General features: G+C 36.0%; 1 protein-coding gene across 1 annotated transcript in view; it reads left to right on the forward strand.

Annotated features, from left to right (window-relative positions):
• LOC119777512 (raftlin) overlaps positions 1–24,330 on the forward strand; it is a gene marked incomplete at its 5' end in the record, with an annotated part of 100,269 nt that overhangs the window by 64,611 nt on the left and 11,328 nt on the right. Inside the window, one exon of the mRNA XM_038276417.1 lies at positions 17,014–17,117. Coding sequence (XP_038132345.1) covers positions 17,014–17,117 — 104 coding nt within the window. The remainder of the gene's footprint in view (positions 1–17,013; positions 17,118–24,330) is intronic.

Below are 24,330 nucleotides of genomic sequence, written 5' to 3' on the forward strand. Positions count from 1 at the left end.
TTCTTTTGACTCTGATGGTTTTAAAGAAGTTTCATTCATTGGAATTTGTCACTGAGCTCCACTGCCCTGTGCATTTTGAGATTTTTTGTTTACTGAGCACTGGTATGCATGTGGCTCAGGGAGCACAGAGAAGTTTGTTTTAACATTTCTTTTGTCCTTATATTTGATAATTTTTTTGCATCTTGGGAAAATATTTGTTGGCAAGACCAGGAAGGGTTCACTCTTGTGAAGACGTTGGATAAGTTTGCAGCTTAGGGCGGAGCCAGTATGTCTACTCCCCCTCAGATGAGGAAGACTTTCTGTATAAAGACTAAGATGCATTGACCTTGATCAGTTTTTGTTAAGGCTTTTTTCTTGATTCTGTGCAAAGTAAGGTTATATCTGTCTTCAATGGGTTAATGTTCTTGATTTTTCCAATGACGGCAGCCTTTTTACATTTATATGTTCATTTCACTCCCTGCTCTTTGACAGGCTGATCGGATACATTTAAAACACCCAGAAGGCAGAGTGAAGAACCTTAGAAAAATTATTTTATGATCTATTAAGATATTATTGTGATCTTTTAAAAGCGTATACTAATGTTTCAGGTCCAAATTTGATATATCAATGCAATACAGAATATCTGCTGTAGGAATTACTTAGAATAAACCAGCATGAAATTTATGCTTTTTGTTGGGGAACAAAAAACCACATAGACTCCTCCTGCCCTAAAAACATCATGTGAAGCTGCATCTGTCCCAGCATGTTTTCTTTCCTGGGCAAAAATGACCTGAATAAGAATCACAGAGTAAAGATGGGGAAGTGTCCGAAAAATGAATAACTCATACAGAACCTCCACTAAGAAACTCCAATTAGGGCTGGCTTCTCATCTCTTGTGTCCTGTGGGAAAAATCAATACAGGAAAACAGGAGTTTCCCTGAAACTAATGTTCTCTCTCTTATCACTGAGCTTCACAGTAGCAATGACCAAACAAAATGTATTTTCATTCAGACTTCAGCCTAGGTTGTAATATGTCTGCTCACTATGAGCTGTTCAGGGAAATTTATTTTACCCAGAGAGCTGAAGTGCATTAGCAGGAACATGTTATATTTGTGTCTTTGGATGCACAAAACACCCTAGACTGTGATAGAAGACCAGTCTTTGTGTATCCAGTATGCATAGAGAGCTTGATGTTAACATACCCAGAAGCTTTCCTTTCAAACTCCTTTTTTAGAAACATTTTTGAAAAGCACCATTATCTACTTGAGCGTTGTCATTATCCAGTGCTCCATTATTGAAAACACATGTTGGACTATAATTTGTAGTATAAGCTCCAACATAATAGAAATTCTTGAAAAAGACTAAATCTACCCTCTGAAACATTTGATAATGGTCCAAGAAAATCTTTGGTCTCTGGTTAAATATTATAATATAGGCTTAATGTATTCTTGAACTTCTGTGAAAATGGCAAAAAATATATAGAATTGATGTAATATATACTGTAGAAAATATCAAGAAATTCTAAGAATGTGATTTTTTTGTTTTCTCTATTTCTTAAATTAATTACATTACTACAGCCAAAATGTAGAGGTATTTTACTAATGATTGCATCAGACATTATTCTGTAATGTAACACGTTGTTATAAACATGTTGCAGTTGATTTCGTGCTAATTTCTTTAGTTTTTGTAGGATATGACATATTGCAAGGAAAGGCAAATATTTTTTATTCAATATTTCAGTTACAACACAATCAAAGCAGTGCACATGAACTTGACCAGAAGGAACACATGGAGAAAAGTTTATTGCTGTGACATGATTAAGACATAATAAGAAAAGAAAAGTAAAAATAAAAGTTAGAATACAAGAAGCAGACACAGCTCAACAGAAAAGCAATGGATAAAAAATTAGGGATTATCTGAATGTATTGATCCCAATAACTTCATTAGTCAATCATTCCAGTAAAAAGAGAAAGGTAAGCACAAAGGGACTCGATCTGCCACTTCTTCTATGTGAAACAGACAAACAAAAACAAAATAAATGTACACCAGAGGAGCAGAGTAAAAAGAGAGATTGGGAAAGTTTAGTATTCCATAAAAAAACAAAACTGCTTTTGGACAATTCTTCTACTATAAGTCCATAAAAGAGAGGAATAAATTACTTACCAACTTGAAATAACCAATGATTATACACCTAAAATCTGAACAGTTAAAAAATCTATACGGTCACCAATCGTGCCAATGTAATGGATTATTCTTACAGGATGAGTCATTTTCATCCCCAGAGAACCGCATTAACACTCACAGACAGTCGTCTATTGATTCTATTTAATAAGATTTGCTCACATACAAGTAGATTTAACCAAGCAGACTATGTTTAAGCTCAACAAACAATATGTTTGTTTATATTTGATACAGAAAAGCAACTTTGTAAAGCTGCAAAATGAAAAATAAAAATAAAATGATGCATCAAACCTCCTTAGGATCATCTAAGCATTGTTTCTATACTATTTAATCAAAGACATAACTTGATAAGCCACCTGTCCTGTTTGCAAAATCTAGATAAATGATCATTTCTCTCTTACCCCAAGAGACTCCCTTCTTTACTTATCATTAATAAAATGGCTTTTAATATGAGGCAAAATGCTTTTAGATCTGATAACAGTCCCTCAGTCTGTTCTATAAAGAATATGTTATAGTCCAGAGCGACCCTGCATCCTTATTCACGGGACCCTGCATTAAATGCCATTGTGGTCTGTTTTTTAGCAGATTCCAACTTTTTTTTTTTTTTATAATTATGAAATATTATATTTTACCCCTTTAAGTCATTTTTCAAGTATTTCTTCCCCTCTATCTTCATTATGGGTCATTTTAACCCTTTTTTTTTCTTTGCATACTGTATCTGTTCACACTCCACAGCTGCAGCACATTCAGGTAATTACACTCATCTGCTCTTTGATCCAGTAATTATTGTCCCAGTAACCAGGCTTCCATTTCTCACTCACCTTTTGACTCTTCTACTGTCCTTCATCATTCCTCTGTGTCCCATAGGTCCCTGGTTCTTCCATCTGTATGGAAGTTGCTGACAATTAAATACAGTAAATTTGAATCAGCTCTCCTCTAATGACAATATTATATCTGGCTTGCTGCCTGCAAAAAAAAACACTACAAAAAAAAAATCATGATATTACTGTATGTATTGGTATCCTGGTATAAGGTGGACCAGCGTAGAAGACCTTATATCGTTTGTCATAACTGAGACTCATACATACTGGCTCCTTGTAATCTGAAGCAGTTCACTTTGGTTCTGCAGTTGGATTGCTGATCATGTCTGCATTCAGGCAGTCTTGTCAATCCTGATCAGCTACTTTTAATATTTTCCCCGTCTTCATAATGCAGCACCTAATTATGGAAGACTTTTTAATAGCTTTTTAGTGATTTAGGAGACAGTGATGTAATAGAGCAACATCCTCAATATGCAATTTATTGCCCCAGTCTTCCAAAAAGACTACATACTTTACCCAATATATCATTCTACTTGTGTCTATGGAAGGGTGGAAAACTTTGGTCATGCATATTTTAGTTACCTTTTACAACACACTAGTCTTAAATCAGCAGGACATTTGCAAGTTCGATTCAGGATGAGGAGATAACCGAGCCAGTTAAATATGTTGTGTTGTAGCAGGGAGCACACATATAGGGGACTGGCCCTTGATGACTAGTTTTTACCTGTGTCTAGTCTGTAGATCCTGATGATGGAATCAACTTAACTTCATCTAACTGCCAGTTAGCCAGGTCAAGCCTGCCAGTTATAGCTGCTGCTACACGACCTTGCTCTGTGCATCTGAAATTGTGCAGCATTCTCAATTCAATTAGTGAATTTATGCAAATCCAATAATGTATCATGGGAGCAGCAGTATTGATATCAATTTGCCTCAATATTGTCATCATTATAAGCTATTGAACTTTTAACATGTGCAGTTTAATGTTGCCTGTAAAAAAGCTTAGCTTCATTAGTAGCTAAAGTGGAGTTTTCTTTGAAAAACAGATAACGGTCGGGACATAAAATCTTATCTTTACAACTTAAAAGTAGTGTCACAAAGTTCTTCAGGCCTTGAACGTTAAACTCTGAACCTCTAAAAGAAACTACTGTAGTAAACCTGCAGGGACAGACTTTAGAAAATGTTTGTATCCCTGCAGAGAGACACAATCCCTTGGAAATTGTTAACAAGGTTAAAATTGAAGGAATGTCAGTTCAAACATAAGGCAAGTGAAGGGAGCTTAACAGTTCCAGCACTGTTGTGACTCATTCCAGGAATTCACTTGCACCAGCAGCTTTGAAGAGTAGCATTTCACAGACTGCACAAACTAAATTATGTCTAAAATAGGATTAGGGTTCAACATCACAACATCAGTGTGACGGCAGTGGAATCTATGAAGAAATGTGATTAAGACAAAGACAAAGACACCTCAGATGAACACAAACATGTTTTTATGTCTCCTCCAAATCAGGTTAACAAAAAAGATACACAAAGTCCACTGAGTTCAACAGATTTTCATTGGTTTGTTTTTTCGTGTGAGGAAACATGCTGTTTGGTTTTGCTTAATGTGAGACCTCAGCTGGTGTTCAGACTATGAATAATGTACTGCCTGTATGATTCTGTTTGTGTTATATGTATGAATGCTGAGGCCCGATCATGTTGTGCACAGAGCCTGTGAGTCGCCTGTTCATCATATCTCTATTCTCCCTGAGCGAGGTGAGAGAAGTGCTGACCTACATAGAAGAAGAACAATTTTCACTCTTCCTGCTGGTGAACGATCACATCTTTCTGTCACAGGATGCAGAACTTGTGAAAAATGTCATAAGGTGCTTGAAGGCATATTAAAAAAAATCCATCATACTGAAATAAATAACTTTATATATCTGACGTTTTATCACCTCTGTGTTTGATTGTATGTTTTAAACAGAATAATCGTTTAATGCTTTCACAAATGGTTTGAAACCTTTTTAGGTTTAGGCTCCTCATAAAGCCATCAGTTTTTATTTTATACATTTGCAGTGTCACTTCTACAAAAGAGGCATTTCACTTTCTAAATTTTTAAATGGTTTCTTTTGAAAAGTGCTCTGACAGTTTAAAGGCATAATTTATAAATCTGAAGAACAATGATATCTGATCCAAACTTGGCTGACACAAAAAAAGCATTTCTCTTAAATATTTATAAAAGCTGACTATGAGCGTTAAATTGACCTAATCTCTAACGGGAAAAACTTCATCCAAGTTTTTGTTCTTTTTTTGCTTGTTATATTAGGTCACAAAACCTAAGCATGCAAATGAATCCATTCTGCATGTTTAGTCCCTGCTGAATAGAAATTCATTTTTACCATTGGTGTTCCTACTTTTCTTTTAACAGCTATAACAAATTGCTGCAAATATTAAACAAACAATTGAGCAGTTTTTTGTTTAAGTTTCCTTTAAGTAGCATCTAAATAGTTTGATGAAATATCACTGACCTGCGTGTTATATTTGCATAACAAAGTTACAGCCAAAACAAGTTTGGGATGAAGGATAGGAGATGAAGGTCCTGAAAAAAGTGGTGCACATGTAGACAGGTGTGCTCTATTATAGAGCACACCTTGGGGAGTGGCGGCCTAGTTGTTAGGGCATAGAGCTTGGAATCTGGAGGTCTTGAGTTCGAGCCCCACTCCCACAGACTGCCACTCTGGGTTCCTCTGAAAAAAGACCCTTAACCCGACACCACTCCCCAGGCACCACACAATGGCAGTCCACTGTTTTCCAAAGGGGATGGGTTAAATGCAGAGAGTATAATTCGTTGCTCAAAAATTTTCAAATAAAACAACTCGAAAAACTGGACCTCAGTAGAAGTCGCACCTCCAAAGTTTATTTGTTTTTTTTTTATGGATATTTACAAATATAAACCACACCCTACTGAACTGCCCCCCGTCAAGGGAGCTCTACGTATTGCCCCTAGAGTAAGGATGAAGAAAAATGCTGGCCCCCGTTAGCTTGTGGGCTTGCAGCAGTAAGAGCTTCTAATGTAAGATGAGACTTTGCCAGCTCTTAATATCAGTAGCAAATAAATGTCAAAATGTGTGAATTTTGGACATTTGGGCTGGGTCCAGACGTCTGCCCTAATCACTACATAGGGCACTATATAATGATTATGCCATTTTAAATGAGTGGTTGATTGTCTAATGGATGGAAAAAGTAGTGGACTCAAAGTTTCCCAGAATGCACCTTGAAAAATAGGAGGAGAGATTTTGCGAGAGCTCTCCTCCCAGGCATTTTGGGATTTGTTCTAAGAGCAGCCATCAGCCACAGCCGCGACAAATAAGCAAGATGACGTAGGCACCGTGCGGGGAGGCGGAGTCGCTTGACCAGCTGGGAGCAAAATGTAGAGTTTATCAGTCCGAACAGTAAGTTAGTGAGTTAGTTTCCGCTCTACATAGTGATTTAGGGATTAAGGTAGATGTTCGGACATAGCCTTGTCCTCCATCATACCTGCTGCTAGCATTTGCTTTCTCTAGCATATTCTTGTCCTTCTTTGTTTCCACATTTGACTTCAGCCCCCTGGCGCTTAAAGAAAAATCCCCGGAAAAGCCACACCTTCACACCAGTTGCATAGTTGAACGAGTAGTGAAACAAAGTAGCAGTTTATAATCCAGAAAATACAGTAATCCATGTCTTGATTTATCTAAGCTTTGAATTGCAACCAAATCTTGGTTAGAGCGGGGGAATAACTAGAAGGGCTGTAGCTAGTCATGATTTTAAGTATAGAGTAGAGTATACATTATTATTATGACTATTAACCAGAGATTCAAATAAAAAAATTTCACATTCTGCAGATTTTTCCATTGAGATACTTAATATTATTTTATAAGAAATAGATAAATAAGACATTCTTCAATAAAAAAAACATTCTTATAACAAACTTGTCAAAAGCTTAGCGTTTGTTATCATTATTATAGTACCAGCTGCCTCTGTAGTGGAAAGGGTCAAAAACATAACATAAAGTGTCACTTGTATATTGGATTCTTGATATTAAAAAGGATTTTTGGAGCATAGCAGTGGCACAAGGGTTGAGCAGACAACACAATCACAGAGGCCTTAGTCCTTGATGTGGCCGTCACTTCTTAGAGTCCTGGTGACCTTTGCTGTATTTCTCTCCCCTCTTTCCACCCTATTTCCTTTCTGGCTACTTTCAAAAATAATAAAAATAACAATAATGGCCACTATAAAAAAAAAAAAGAAAAAGGTAAAATTTCAACACCAAAAAGCATGATATCCATAAAATGAATTAAATAAAACTCAAACATTGTAACTTAAATAGCATTTTTTTTTGTTTGTTTGTTTGTTTGTTTGCACAAATTAGGGCAATGGACAATGTTTCCTAAAATTAAAATTGCAATCTTATTTTTCAACTAACATTTAGCTCTAACCGAAAATCTGTAGATGTTTTATTTTAGGGCTTCATTGTTTTCATGATTTTAAAAGCTTGTTTTGTCAGAGTCCGTTGTTGCAGGATGTTACCGCCACACATATGGGTATTACCACCACCTAGAGAGCTGGAGGGAGAGAGTCAGTGTCCTTCTCCTGTTAAATGTAATTTAAATGTCCCTACAATGTGAAAATTACTTTTTGTAAAATAGCGAATGTTTGCAAATGCAATCAATTCCCTAATTCTAGCTCAAATAAACAGTAATTGAAAGCCAATTGGCAGAACAGAACTTGAAAAAAAAATTCTCTTTAAATTTACTGTAGGCCTGACAGTCTATGCAAATGTCTATGCAGTTTAGTGATGGGGCCTGTTTTTACAATTATTGTTATTTTGCAGTAAAAGCTTTCTTATTCGTAAGACTGTCCATAAATTGCATCCAAAATGCAATTCAATTCAATTGCAAGTTCAAATTTTTGGTTTTACAGTTTAGGTTTGAATGCTGGTCTGACTTGGTTTTTCTTTTGGCAGATGTGATGTCTATATACTCCAGTTAATGAAAACTATTTTTATAGAAATGATAATTAGAGACTTTTAACAATCAGTAACTCGAGATCATCAGTATAAATTGTTTTAGCCCTAATATCAAGCTATAAATTTTTTTAACAATGTTATAGAGTAAAACAACAAAGAAGAGTCGTAGTTTTGCCATATCATGAAGCTAAGGCAGAAATTCAACTGAAGAAACTCTGATTACTTCCATTCAATCTGAGGCTGATCCGCCTCCGACGCAGCCAACCCGCTTCAAGCCACTTTCCTCGCTGCCCAATCATCTTCCAGCACTCTACTTAAAGTCACTCCAAATCATCTCTAGGCCTGCTCTTCAACAAGCGCAAGATCCATCGCTCCTATGTCGGACTTTGATTCAGACAACCCACCTCCATCCCCTTCTCCACCATTGTAGTAAGCTCATCCGACTCCTCCTCAATGCTCCTTCAACCTCACCTCCAGTGTGTACTCCCTCCAGACTTTCATGGAGTTCCCTGTCACTTTAAACGGTCCGGCAGAAGACCGCCACGTTGAGCCTGGTTCTGCCAGAGATTTCTTCCCAAAAGGGGAGTTTTTTCTCTCCACAGTCGCTTCATGCTCGCTCTTCATGGACAGTTTATGCAAACTTTGTTCATTCAGTGACATCTAACTCAAGCATCACCCTGTATACCAGCCTCTATGGATTAACCAAACTTCATCTATCTAAACTCCACCACCAGTTTCAGGCCCGGGGGGAATATCCTTATTCTCATACATCAGTTTATCTGCATTAAAGTATAAATCAGCTTTTATGTTTCCTGCCGAGGCCTGAGCGCCAAAGTTCAAACTATCGTATCAATAAACTCTTCTAATTGCATCTTTCTCTCTCTGTGAGTTTTTCAGATTGAATTTTAATCTAGGAAGCTTTTATGAATTTGCCAAAAGTGAAAGCGAAAACTTTCCACAAATTCTGTCAAGAACTTGTCAGGCCCAATTGAGTTAAGACAGACATAATATGCATATTTCTGTTTTAAATCTCTTGATTATAACATAGTTAAACAAATAATGCTTCGTGGTATTTTTAAACAAGTGTTTTGATCCTGTGAATAAAATCATACTTATAGCAAGCAACTATATTTCTCTTTTGGGGCTTATTGCCTGTTAGGTATCTGATGCTGAAATTAGCCATGTATGTTTTAATTTTCTTATTGAACGAGACCTATGCTCTTATTTTGTGACATTATTTAGCCTCAGCAATGAAAAGTTACACTCCTTGACATAAGTACCTTAAAAGATGGTCTTCCATGTATAAATATTCTTTGCTTGGACTGAGTTCCCTTTATAGCTAAAGAAACACAAATTAAGAGAAAACATTGGAGCATCTTTGGCAGGAGGAGAAATACAATTTTATTTTATTTAATTCTACAACAAATGCTTGTGTTATAGTTCCTCCTTGTAGAGTGCACCATAAAAGCTTTTACTGACAAACATAATGAACTGTGAAAACTCCACCAGCTGATGCTCTTTTTGCTTAACTACCCCATCATGTGATATCCCGTTACTCTTTTTGTCCTGACTCAGATGCAGGATAATGGCTTGTAAAATCTGACGTCTGGATGCACTCTAAGATTTATCATCGTTGGACTAATCCAGTTTTAAGCTTGTGAAAGGTCTCCTGGGGGATTAGATTGAAAAAAATACTGAATAGATACAATAATGACTAATACATTTTGGCAGAGGCTTCAATGTTTGGTTTGTGGTTGTCTGCTGTACTTATTTGTACTTTCATCAGAATTGAAGACTGTTCTTGTGGATAAAAAGGTTATTAATGTTAAAAAGTCATCATGCAGTGTTGACTTTGCATGAAAATGGGTGGCTAAAAAAGATAAAACACTATATCTAAAGGAAAATGTATTTAAAAGATGGTGAAATTATTATCTCAGTTGTCTAAATTATTTCACTTGACTAGATTTATTGAATAGTGTAAAGTTGGACACTTAAAATAATAAATCCAGTTTTAATCCAATAAAGTGAGATATATTTTTCAAGGTAAAGTTTTTCTTTTTTTTTACTTTGATAAGAACAAAATGATTCGGAATATGGATTTGCAGTCACGCTCACCTATTTCCATTATGGGGAAAGCTTGCAACTAGTGGAAAAATGAACCAGACAATCAATCTTAGAAGGCCCAAATCAGTCTTCAAAGCAACTGAACCTTTCATTATAAAATTACTAAAGATGTTCTTTAGAAATCACATTTTCGTTTGAGAGGTTATTTTGATGAAAGGTGATGTTAGCCTAGCAAACCAAATCAATTTTAAAACTGAACACAATAATGTTGAAAACAGTTACGATGATCGGAAGGACCGAAAAATCTTAGAGAAAGTTTCCCCCACAGCAACCATTCAAGATTAGTTTTAAGATCATTCTTATGTCAAGATAATTGTATCCAATCAATAATGGGTTTGAGAGCTTATCGGGAGCTGCAGAGTCTTAAAGGTTATTTTTGAGCTTTGGGAAGTAGATTCAGATTCCTCTGTTGCTGTGACAACGCTGCATGTTGAGCAAGTCAGCCAGGATCAGTATCTGAATGCCCTCCTTTTAAAGCAATTTACCTCATCATTACCAGACTTTGTCTATGTTTGTAAACCTGATGATGCATTCTTTCTGAAAAATTGTACAGGGTCCTGGTTAAAAACTGTTTTATGGCAATCTTCCTGTGGAGGGCAGAGGCAAGTTCAGTAACGTACTCATGTTTTTCTTGTGCTGGAACATGGAGAACTTATGAAACCACAATTAGACCCTCTACCAAAGAAACATTCTCAGGTTAATTTCCTTTAAACCTTAATAGTTATATCCTGTCAATGAATAGAAGAGGTGTTCACATGCATCCACATTATTTTCCTATTAATATAAAGAAGTTGGGTTATGCTTTGGAAAACTGTGTGATTTCCATAGCAGACAGTCTTATAAAGGATTTAAAGTAGCTCTAACTGAGATGGTAAAGCTGCAAGTATTCCTTCCTCTTTCTGAGCTGTCATTACCTTGCAGATAACATCACATTGTAATGGCTTTGTTTTTCAGTCTCTCAGCTAGGTTGCTGAAGTGCTGATGCAGCAACGTGGCCCCTGAATAATAAGTTAGTGGGAGCGAGAGAACCACACTCCAGAAACTATGATGAACTCTCACCTTCTCCAAAACTATTACAGAAAAAAATATTTCTCAATTTACTCTGAGGGCAGACTGGATTTTGGAAGGGAGCCCTACATGAACAGAAAATGTTGATGTGCTCCTGTAGACCTTTATGAAGTAGCACTGAGGTAAACAGTATTGTTCCTGTTCTAATGAGACTAACCTAGAGCCCCACATTTAGGGCTGTTGTACCTGTTTCAATCTTTTTAATGTTAATGTGTGAAAGAAAAATATTAAGTTGTGTCACAGAGTCTTTGGCTGGCCTGCTTTTAAGTTAAAAGCCTGTCTGTGAAGATGTGCTATAGTTCCTTCTTGCATTACGTTGTACCTTGATAAACATGACATAGGTTTGAGAAATGTACAATGACTGAACTATTAAAATACTTTGCAAGGGCTTTATTCTTCTTTTTTTTCTTTAACATAAGCTTTTTCATTTTTGTATTGTTATTGATCATATACAGTAGATTTTTCTTATTTTGTTTTTGAATTTACTTGACTAAGAAGTGATTTTACATGTAATAAAGATGCCACTTGAAATAGTTCATATAAAAAGGTTATGCATTTGTGTTTGTCTTCAACATACAAACATTGCCTCAAACTGGACCTAACTTACTAATTACATAGCAAAACAGGCAGTAGTTTTAATTCTTCATCAAACTATTTCTGAGGAAAGGATACATTTTGCAACACAAAAGGTGCACCATAATCACAGAGCAATATAGTCAAGCACACATCAACTAACCATGCACTCAGTTCAGATAGAGAAAGTGACTTAACAGTCATCTTTTGCATTGCACAAGGAAGCAAGACTACCTGGAAAGAAATATTTACTTTTATGTGAAGAATTTGCAGCTTCCCTGCTGAAGGAGCACATACCAGGATGTGAACTCGGCATTGAATTGGGAATATGACCACACTGCCAACCACTGAACCACAGAGCAACCATAAGACACAGAAAGTATACAATATATAATTATACACAGTCTTATTTTTATCTCATTTTGCTAGATTTCAATATATTTCAGTTTAAAAATCCTAATTCTACCTTGGTTTAAAATAATAACTAATAAGTAATAAATTTTCTTAATTTAGCTATCAATTTTCCCTCTTCAACTGTTTAATGATTGGTGTTTTTGTAGGACAGTTCATTTTGAACCACAAATATGAATAATATTGATGTGAGGTATTTACTGACTCTAGCCTTTAATGGCATATTGTCAAAGTATCTTAGTTTATCCTCATCATATAAATACAATTCAAATTAATTAAACTAATTTAACAATTTGACAATTATCAGACAAAAAGCCAAACCTAAGCTGAAAGAAAACTCAGAAAACTCTTTTCCAGAGGGAAAAATATAAAAGGGTAAAATCTGACCTTTCTCAGATCTTTATCTTTATTCCTGTTTTTAGTATAAAAAAATCAGTTATATACACTGTATAAATAAAATGGTAATGTTTTATCTTGAGTAAAACTGTATCCTTGTACAGTTTATTTGCATATTATTGCAGGTAACACATAGAGGTCGCTGTTCTAACACTTGATTATACATTTTGAAATTTAAAGCTGGTTAAGTATTTACATTAATTTGGATATGTCTCTTGAAATGATGTGTATAATAAAAAATATATATATTTTATGCATTCATCTATCATACATAGCCTGCCCGTTAGTTTTCATGGTTTTATTGATAGCAATGATATTTTGCTTTTATTTTGATTAATACCAATAAGCTTAATACCAATAAAATATGTTCCTGATTCACAGTTGACATGGTTTGACAATGCCTGCTTATGTGCATGGAATATCAGAACCAGTCTTGCATTAGTGACATTAAGCAAGTGAGGCGTTCTTTTAGTGAAACCCGGTATTTAAGTTAACTCAGACTTACAGTAGGCGACCAAGTCTGGCTTTTCTGAAATACCTCTCAGCTCTTTGATAAAAAAAACTACAAGGAATTAAAGTGGTGAAAAATGTTTGCTTGGTAGTTTAACATAAGGTTTTTATCATTTCCCGCTTATTCAAAAACTGTTCACAAACATTGTTTACTGTAAATTACAAAACTTTAGCTGACCATTGGTTTATGGAAACTCAATAGCTAAAACTGTAGCAGCGCTTTGCTGGTCTCTAGAGAAAGGCTTGTTGTCTGCGGTTTCTTTGCCAGCATTACCAGTGTGGCTGCTGATAATGGGAGCTTTTCATTAGGCTAATGTGTCTCCTCACTTTCCTTACACACATATCCTCTTTAAGTGTTTACTTCTTCAAGCAATTACCTCTGCAAAGTATAAATAATCTGTTTGCTTTTTTGCCTTAAACTTGTTTATTTTCTTCTCAGTGAGTGTGAGTAAAAAATGTGTCAAATCAATGTCTTAATGTTTCAAAGGCATCCAGGATGAATTATGGTTTGTATTTAGTATAAGAATGAAAATGTTTTTAATGTCCAAAACTGCTTTTTTGTATTTATGAGATGTCTAAACACAAGTATGCTCAAGCTGAGATCTTGGAGCCTGTCTAGTAATAATTCAGATCTCTGTTAAATGAGCTATGCAAAAACTTGTCCTTAAAAACAGCTTTATGTGAGATGTCTGTTTTTTATCTACCTAAGCTGTATTATCTTAGCTTTCTCTCTCCTCTGGGTTACAAATGCAGTAAAAATTGACTCTTTACTCATGAAACAAACACATTTTTTTCTGAATAGTTTTGAAGGTTTAATCCGTTTGTCAGCGTGCATCCTTTCCTGGTTTAATTGATCAGAGACTCTTTAGATCAAATGCATGTTTCACTGAATATCTTTTATCAAACACATTCCCAGAAATGCTTTCACTGTAAAATATAAAATTTTGATTTTTTTTGGCCCAAAGTGATATCATTGTTTATAATACCAAGATATCATTAAATTAGTTTATGACACCATTTTAAATTAAACTGTCTATGAGCTTGAGATCATGATTTCTGGCCTCCTTTTCAATGCTGATAGAACTTGATTTTGGACGTTTTCGAAAAGCATTGTAGTTTGGTCTAACCTGAGACTGAACATATGATTCCAAACTATTAATTATTTAAGTGTTTATGTTGAAAAGAGGTCTACATGGAGCTTTAATGCTAAATTCAAGTTCCAATATCATCAACATCCAATATCATCATCTGGTGATTTAGATTTTTGGTTGTGCTTAAGGTTTTACTTTGGGTTACACTTTAATTAATGTAATTATATGTTTTTATTTCCCTTCAGTGTCATGTAATTTATTTTCTAGTTATATATCAGCCCTGTTGACACCCAGTGCCATATGGCTTATTGGTTTGAGTCACATTCGGTGCATTAGGCAGATCTCATTTCAGTTTCTGGATCATATGGGATGAAAACAATCAAATAAAAGAAAACAAACATTGCATTTATTTATTTTTTTTTTTTGTGCCAATTTCTTACGTTTCTTCAGAATAAATGTCTTTGTAAAGATTCTTCTTAAAATTAACACTGGCTAAAAGCCCTGAAAACATCCAATTATTTACAGAACAATTATTATGAAATATTTTTTTTAAAATACTTCAATACTGAAGTAGTATTTTAACCCATAATAAAAAGTTCTGACATAAGCTAACCATATTTTAAAGGTATATTGGAGAATTTTCGCTAATTTTTGAAAAGAAGCACCCTCACCACTTTCAAAAAAAAAAAAAATGCAGATGCACGACACTGTACCTGCTCTCGAGAGGGAACACTTATTACACACGTGCAAGAGCATGCACGAGTCCATTTCTCCTTGTGCACGCTCCTTTTAAAAGTTGCTGTTTGCATCGCTCATACAAGCTTAGTTTCCAAAAGAAGTTTTGCAATTTTTCAACTATGTCAGACTCACCACCGGTAAGTGAAAATGGGGTAAAACATGTAGGATGGCCTTGCGTAAACCTTAAATATTACCAGAATGATTTACAATTGGAGGACCACTTATTTTGATGATCCACCTGGAAAAAGAACATCCTCCACTACACCTTTAAAATTACTTTGCTGTGTATACTATCCTAGCAGCTTAGGCTAGTTAGTAATAGTTTGTAACCAAACTACATATTTTCTTAAAAGTAGACACCAATACTTTACCTCAATCACAAAAGGTAAATGTAATAATTGAAATGGAAAAATTGTGCATTTAATGTGACCCAAATTATAAGACGTACAGTTTTATTTACTATAGATCTTGAATTCGGATACCTCTACTTTTCTGATTCAGAAATCCAACTTTGTGGACATTTTCTTTGATCGATCTTTCTGATTTTAAATCTCATAAATCACAAATACTGTGAAAATATGGAGCCAGATCTAATATCTCAGCTTTAAAAGCTTTACAATTATTTCATGCTAATCCTAGTATTAGGTAATGTTAGCTCAATAGGATATGTTTCAATTTGTATGGTCAGTTTTTTTTTGTTATTATCACTGTAAACTTTTTTTTCCCCCAGAACATTTAAAAGAAAGGTGTTTTAAAATGGTGTTAAAGACAAACCCAGCTATTTGGCTATAAATTAGATGTTAATTTTATTCAAACCATTCCTATCTTTTTAACCTTACAGGGTAGCCCTGCATATCTGGGGAGATCATGCAAAAGCAAATCCACACAATCAGTTAAGAGTGTCACCACCTAAACAACTTTGAGAATCTGAGCTCTGCTACTTTGGTACTTATGTTGCTTTATACAGAAACACGACTTAATGTTGTTGGATGTGTTGTTGAACAAACTCTCCTTAATCTGACTTTATGGTTTGCTGTTGGTTTTACAAATCAAAGAAGGCTGTTTTTTTGTTAAACACACTATGTCAGGTCAGGATAAGGAAATAAGTGGTCATGGTAAACCTTGACAGATTAAACTTAAAGATTTCGATCCTTTTGAATGGTCCTTGTTGGTGTTACTTGTGTTTGTCAAACCTTTTACTGCTACAGTTGGTTTGCACACTTTGAATATACTGTTGTGGTGTACAGTGTTCATGGTAGACTGCTCTCTTGACTCATTTCTATACATCCATTGCTCCTCTGACTGTTAGCATTTCAGAAATTGTTCAAAAGATGTATAGCTCCAAATGCTTCAGTTTCCCCTTTAGACTTTTCTTTTAAATGAAAACTATTTGCATTATATTTTGCATAATGTTAAATTCATCAAAATGAAAATTGTCTGAACTTATTGATGTGTTTGTGTGTGCCATCAATTTGAGTGACACGCGTTGCGGTTTTTCATTTTCAGCATTGCACGATGGCAAACCACACACACTTCCCCTCTTAACAGATTCACTCTGTGCGCTCTAGAAGTTCATCATTGCAAGGTTTCATTTCAAGCCGAAGTCAAAATAATCATTAAGAATGTTTGATTCTACGAAGCTATGCAGCTACGGCTCATTTAACTGCAAACACTATTAAAATGTTTAGCACAATATGAGCAGTTATGCAGGAGCCGTCTGTTTGCAGAAGAACTCGGTACGTTGACAAAACGCCTGTCATGAATAAAGATGGTTTCTATGTTGACTTGTGGCAGCCAGGGAGCTTCTGTGGTGGTTGATTTATGTCACAGGATTTATTCTTTTCTGCTCTGAAAACAGACTGAACTTATTCTGTATATTAAAAGCCGTCATATCTGAGAAAAACTGTGTTCCTTCAGCTGATGTTCCCAAGCACTGCTGAAACACTTTGATTGCTTGTCATGCTTGTTTTTCGTAGCTCTGAAATCACAGTACAAATGCAGCCTGTAGATAATGCGCACGCTTCCAACACATTGTGTTGTGTGCTTTGGGCTTTAAGAGAAGTACTGTGATGATGATGCACAGGGTTGTTGTGTTCTGTGATTGCAGGTTGTAACAGACATCTTATTTTCTCTGCAGGGTTTGCAGGTAAAAACTGATTACGTTCCTCTACTTCAGTCACTGGCCACATTTGGATGGAGGCTCACCTGTGTTCTGCCGACTCCTGTAATCAAGACTAACAGGTAATGTCTCTGTTTTCATTAGGGTATTTTTGATCTCTACTGACATCTGTTGGCATCCCTTAAAAGTGCGGAAATCCTAGTTCATGGATGCTTGATCATCCTGCACTTGCTGCTATTGCACTTCTGGTTAGACCTAAACTGCATTTCGTTGCCTTGTACCTGTACCTGTGTAATGACAATAAAGTTGAATATAGTCTAATCTAATCTAATCTAAACTAATTTGTAGCTTCTTTCAAGCCTATTTCTTAAGGATCACTCCACTACATCTTTCTGCATTGTCCCTGCTTACTTAAGACTGATATTACCTGATAAAAAATTTACAGATTTTACCATATTTGGTAGAGCCCTATACCAAATATTCCTTACTGTAACAAAAGGTTTCTCAATCCTGACCCTCAAGTACAGTACCACGGTCCTGCAAGGTTTAGGTATATCCTCGGTGCCACACACCCGACTTGTACGAAGAGATGAAGGGACATGCACTTTATGACTGCTGAGAAACTCATGCAGTTATTTGAAGCAGGTGTGCTGCAAAACAGTGACATCTAAAACATGCAAAGCAGTGGTACTTGAAGAACAGAATTTAGAGGCATGTGTAGTGAGTTTTAAAAGTCGGCTGTGGAGGATCTTTACCAAGGAAGGGCAAGGGAAGTTTATTCCACATTTGAGGTGCAGCTTTAGAGAACATCCATTTCCCTATTCTATTCCTCCTAGACCCTGGAACCTGCAGGAGCTGTTATTTAGTCAACCTCAGGGACTAAAATCGCAAGTAGGGGCAAAGAAGGTCAGAGAGGTATGGCAGAGAAAGTCCCTTCAAATGTTTAATAACTAAAATGAGAATTCTAAAATGAACTCTAGAATCTACAAAGGCCAGAATCAGGGTGACATGTTACGGTTTTTGAGTACCAGTTAAAAGAAACGCAGCAGCGTTTTCAAACGGCTGCAGAGGACAGAGAAGGACTAACTCACTCCAACATAAATTGTATTACAGTCATCTAAGCAGGCTGAATAAAAGCATGAATCACTGATTTTAAAGGTTGCCCAGACAGAAAAGATGTCTCTTTTGCTCTTATTTTATGGTCCAATATAAAATCACGGTCAGAATTAAAACTAACATGGGTGAAAAATTGGTCTGAAATATGTTTTCAATAAAATTTAAGGCATTTAGGGCCTGTCAAGATTTTTTGATATCCTCCAAGAAATCAAATAGTAGTTTGTTTTAAAAGCCATCCTTCTGTTTATAGTAAAATAGATGCAACAATGTAACAGTCAAAATAATTAAACTCCTTCAAATATGAAATCAAGAGCCAATAAACACCCTTTGAACTGAGCCAAGTTAGCACTAAGATAATAGAGGAACATGGTAATTCTGAGTTTAAAATATTATGCAGAAAGACCAATTAGCAAGTTTCTTTCATATCAGCCTTTAGCTTGTGTGTAAATCTTTGGATTTGGTGTTTATGATCTTCCTCTTACCATTTTGTTTTTATAGAATTAATGCAGGCTAGTTTGGTGGTCAATCAAGCACAATGATGTCTGTGTTATTAAAGAAGTTTTTGGTCTTTTTGGCACTGTGGACAATTGTTAAGTCCTGCTTCATAACAACATCTGTGGGGTTTTTTGTATTGCCCCACTTTTCCCTTCCACTCAAATCTAAAACGTTAAGACCAATTCTTTTTTTTATTTCCATGAAGACTATGTCAGTCTGTTAGACAGACATCATATTAGCATTAAAACAGGGTTATAACTCGGTCATAAAGTTACATTTTTGTTAGTTTTTTGTTTTACATTATTTACAATTGTCATCAGAGGTAGAACTCATAAACTCAACGAATACTTGAACTGCAGTCTGCTGTGTTATATGTCTATAGAATACATTAAGATGTACCTGTAAATAAAAGTTAAAATCTTCCATGACTATAATTAGCGCAGTCCCCAAACAAAGGGTACTACAGTAAGAATAAGGGAAAAGTAGAAACTCTGCCTTCATTTTGAAGCTATTTTTAAACAGTAGCTGTCAGTATTTCTGTGAAAAGAAAATTATATGCATAAGTTAGGCCTTTAGAGAAATCACTAAACCTTTCAGAGACGTTAAGCTAAATATGTTTCAGTCTCGGCTCTGCAGCTGCTGCAGCTGTCTGTTTGTGTGTGTGTGTGTGTATGTGTGTTGACAAGCAGCAGCTCTGTTCAGTGGAAAATATCTTTACAAAACTGTAACGGCTCCTCAGCAAAGCCAGAACTGAGTCATCACTCCCAGCTACTATATGAGTCTACATCCGCTTATGGTCAAAAGGCCTTGATTGTTGTCAGACACACAGGAACACACAGAAAACCCTTGCATTGAGTCAGAATTGTAAGTAGTCCACTATACTCCGAATAAGCTGTAAAGTACAAAGAACTAGGGTAAAAACACTTCAAAAGATAGCTGTTCAAAGCAAGACAAAAAGAACATATTCATGCACTATAGACGTTTGCGGTAAAGGTTGGCATTAAAAATCTGCAAAGCTCTACAACGATAATGTTGAATAAATTTATTGCATACAAAAAGTGTGAAATTGTACATTGACATAAACTATGAACAAGCACTCCGAATAGAAAACTTTATATATACCTTGGAAAGATTTATCTAAAAAATAAAAGTAATCACAGTTGATATCAGATTATAGATAAATAAGCTAATGAACACAAAAAACAAAACAAAAAAACTGGAGAAAACTGATTTTATAATATTTGGAAATTATTACGGAAATATATATGAGGCAGTCATAGGGTGGATTCATTCATTCATTCATTCATGTATGTGGTCTTTCTGCATGGAGATTGCATGTTCTCCCTATGCATGCATGGGTTTTCTCCGGGTACTCCGGCTTCCTCCCACAGTCCAAAAACATGACTGTTAGGTTAATTGGCTTCTCTAAATTCTCCTTAGGTGTGAGTGTGTGTGTGAATAGTTGTTTGTATCAGTGTTGCCCTGTGATAGACTGACAACCTGTCCAGGGTGTACATGTAAATGTGATGGATGGATGGATGGATGGATGGATGGATGGATGGATGGATGGATGGATGGATGGATGGATGGATGGATGGATGGATGGATGGATGGATGGATGGATGGATGGATGGATGGATGGATGGATGGATGGATGGATATGTACATGCATTTCTTTGCTCATTTATGGGACTTTTGGGGCAGTATGGACTGGATAAGTAAAGTAGGAATTAAAGGACTAGATTTAGTAAAAGGGATATGAAGAATTAAATGCGTTCTAATTAATCACAGTCCTTTTCAGACATAAGAACTAAATTATTACTGGTGTCCCTATGTAATACTTCTTGTTATCAATGTTCCCTCTAAGCTGCATGCTCAAATCCACACTGCTTGCGAATTTTCAGCAAACAACAAATCTATCCTGTGTATAAGATAAAATCAACATAAACTGAAAATTGGTTAAACCAATGAAATTTTTTTGGTATCATTTGAATCTGTGTATCATTAATTTTTCTTTACTTAAAATCAAACAATTAAAATACCAGACAGGAAGTAGAATTTATGACAGCCCAAATTATTTATCAGTCCAGAATTCCTGACCAATGGAATTAACTGGTTTGTAAAAACCCTGTCGTTCATCATGCACACAGTTTGACACACCTGTTCAAGAGGCAGCATGATGCTCCATGTGACTTTCTTTTTTCAAGGATATAATAAAGCAAAGATGTAAACAATCAACAAATTTGCAGATATGGTGGCTGCAGCAGTTAATGTAAGGCGCCAAAGACGATCTCACAGCTTGTACATTATAAGCACCCAGTGCTGATTGCCATATTTGGTTTAATGATCAGATCAAAACAGGATCCAGAAAGCTTTTAAAGTGGTATATATAGACAACCATTGGTAAAGTGAGGTGTACAGACGTAAAAAATACAGAAAACTTAAGTCAGATTTGTTGATATGTATTGATTGTTTGTTTATTTATGGAATTGATCATTAAATGCTTATATTATTATACAATGTATGTTAGTAGAAATTCTAAACAAGTGTGTAAGTAAATAAATAACATACAAGGAGTTGCAGGTATTGATACTGCATCACACACTTTAGCAAACATTTCATTTTGCAAAATGTGAGCGCTTTAATGTGGATTAAAGCAGGATCATCAAACTCATCAAAACAGGACTCTTGCATATAGCATGGAACATATCTCAGAATATTTTTGTTTGCTTGTTTTTTAGAGGTACCAAATATATAAACCAGAGTACAAGTTCAGTATTGCTGTGTGGCCTCAGTGTGCACATCTAATGTTGCTCACAGTGGTCCTTGGTGAACTCGAGTAAAAAGATGGTCATCCAGTAAAACTGACAGAGGACAATTCATGAGGAATACTAGAAGAAATACTAGAAGGAATACTAGAAGAAAAGAGGCTTCATTCTTGCCCAAAGTTTTACCTTTTAAGCACTAAAAAACAACAACAAAAAAGCTTAAGCAAGATAAAAAAGGAAATGGTTTCATAAGATGGACGCATTTCATATCCTTAGCAAGGACCTAAATGAAATATAAATATGTTACAAGACTTGGAAAGCGAGGATTCAAAAAACCTGCTAACCTGCTTATAGATTAATTTTCTAGACCCCAAGACAGCCAATGGCAGATTTGTGCTGTTTTGTCAGTAACTGCATAAGATCTGTAAAAACAGTCAGCAACAAATGAAATGTATCTGAAATTCCTCCTTTTAATTAATTAAAAGACAAACCAGAGCACATACATCTGTAGGATTCATATTTTTAGGTCAAATCCTATTTTCTTTCTCTTAAACTGTTTCTCGCATATCTAACAAAATAAATGTAAACCGATTATTTCTTTGTGGTGAGTAGTGCTGAAACATTCAGTTAAACATTGATTCCAAGTTGCCTGTTATAGATCGACACAACACTGGTTCATCTCAAGATTCTTGCTGCAAATTAGTTTTTTTGTTTGCCAGATTGATTAAGATTAGCCATTACCAAGTAGGGCTTTGACACAGCCAGTATTTCCATCAGCAGTGTGACGGATTATTTGCCCAACCTTCTGCTCAGCTGCTCATGTTTACTGCTCTTTTAGAGCACAACTGATTAATTACCTCTTTATTTTCATCCTTTGTTGTTATTTTCCCCAACAACCCCTTCTCTCATCTTTTTCAAAATGCCTCAACACAAAAGCACAACACAGTTAATTAATCACACTCGGCCTAGATACAGAACAAGATGGTGCTCGGTTTTCTAAGCGACTTAGAAATATTCTGCAGGCTGAAGTAATGCTTGATGATCGTTTTCAAATTAGCAGCAGTCATTACACTTGTTTCTGAAGCGACTTTTTCATTTTAAACAAGTAATTTCGCATACTGTTTGTAGTTTTAGAGGCTTCCAAGGCTGTACTTCATCTGGAGGGGGTTGGATAAGTGTCAGTGATCTCAGCGGTGGCTGAAATTAATGCAAAAGGGGAGCTCACCAGTTTCTCCACACAACATTAATTCCTGTAGCAGGCGTTCATGTTCGCTCTATTCAATTAATGAAGATGGTAATTATATTTTGGTGCCATTAACTACAGCTAATGTGAATTTCTATGCTTTGACAAGGAGCAGAAAACAACAAAGAGGAGGAACACTTGAGACGAATACACTGTTTGGATAAAGTTAAGGCTTTACCTCAGGTTGAAGAGTAAAGCCACACCTCAACTACAGCTCTGTCACCTGATTAGTCGCTTCATGCTCTGTTCTCCATCTATTTATCCTTTCCTCCTCCCTGCTCATCTTCTCTTCGCCCTTATTTCTTACATTTTTGTCACTTCTTACTCCTCACTGTGTTCTCTCTACCCCTTTTTCATCAATTACCCAGTCCAATTTACTTTAAAAAACCCTTCTCATCTACCTCTTTCTTCCATGTCTCGTTTTTTGGTCCACTTATCGACATCTGCCTCTATAACCACGTTTCTCTGTCATCTTTTTATCTCGTTTTCTTCTTATTTTTTTTTCTAAAAATCTATCTCATGGATATTAAAAGTAAATCCAAGTGGATTGTCAGCCCTGCCATTTATCCTTCTATCCTTTTTTTATGTTATGACACCATTCTTTATGCTCAATGGATAGGACTCATGTTCCATCCATCCATCCATCTTCCTCCGCTTATCCGGGGTCGGGTCGCGGGGCAGCAGCTTAAGAAGGGAGGCCCAGACTTCCCTCTCCCCAGCCACTTCTTCCAGCTCTTCAGGAGGAACCCCAAGGCGTTCCCAGGCCAGCCGAGAAACATAGTCTCTCCAGCGTGTCCTGGGTCTTCCCCGGGGCCTCCCCCCGGAGTCATGTTAAGGTGTATTATTATTGAGAATTTCCCCAACCCAACTCAACTAGTTAGGGTAGGGATTCAGCCATCCTATCTCCCTCCTACTAGTGTTGTCACGATACTAAACTTTTCAACTCGATACCGGTACTAAGTAAAGTATTTGATACTCGATACCCTTTTCGATACCACAAGAATAAAAACAAAGACTCTAAATTTCAACAGAAATATTTTCATTACTAAAAATATACAAGAAAGAAATAAAAAACAATAAGAATAATATTTTGAGGTTGTATGCTGTGCACAATATTAAGCATGCTTGATAAAAAAACGTACAAAATTAAAATTTTTCCTTCCTTGCATGTTTTGCAGATGTTTTTCAGTCTGAAACTGAAAAATGCACAGAATTATTCAATCACACAGTGTTCAGAAAGTGCATTTCCTACTATTCTGCATTTTAGATGGCTGTATCGATACTTTTGAAAATGAGTATTGTATCCGGATACAACGTTTCAGAATCGATACTTTTTTGAGAATCGATACTTTTGACAACCCTACCTCCTCCCCTCCCTCCGCAAAGCCGTGGGGGGCTCTGTCATCTGTCAACTGGACAAGGCAAGGTAAACCCCGGACAGGTCACTGGTTCTTATAGTGTATCCTTATAATCTCTCTGACAGCCAAGAGTAGGTTTGGTAAGGGCCTGTAATTTCCTAAGACATCTCACTCCTTTCTAGTCTAATGGCCTTGGGGCTTTCTGACTATTAGTTTTCAAGTTTGATTCATCGCAAAGCCATCCAGCATCCTTGACAGCCTAAGAAAAGTATTCTAGATAAACGGTAGGAGGAGGAAGGTCATGGAAAATGGGTTTTGGATGGTTTTGATAGTGGGTCCTTCTGTGAGTCCATTT

Source organism: Cyprinodon tularosa, unplaced genomic scaffold (assembly GCF_016077235.1).
Source record: "Cyprinodon tularosa strain WSP-4 unplaced genomic scaffold, ASM1607723v1 ctg124, whole genome shotgun sequence".
Lineage (NCBI taxonomy): Eukaryota > Metazoa > Chordata > Actinopteri > Cyprinodontiformes > Cyprinodontidae > Cyprinodon > Cyprinodon tularosa.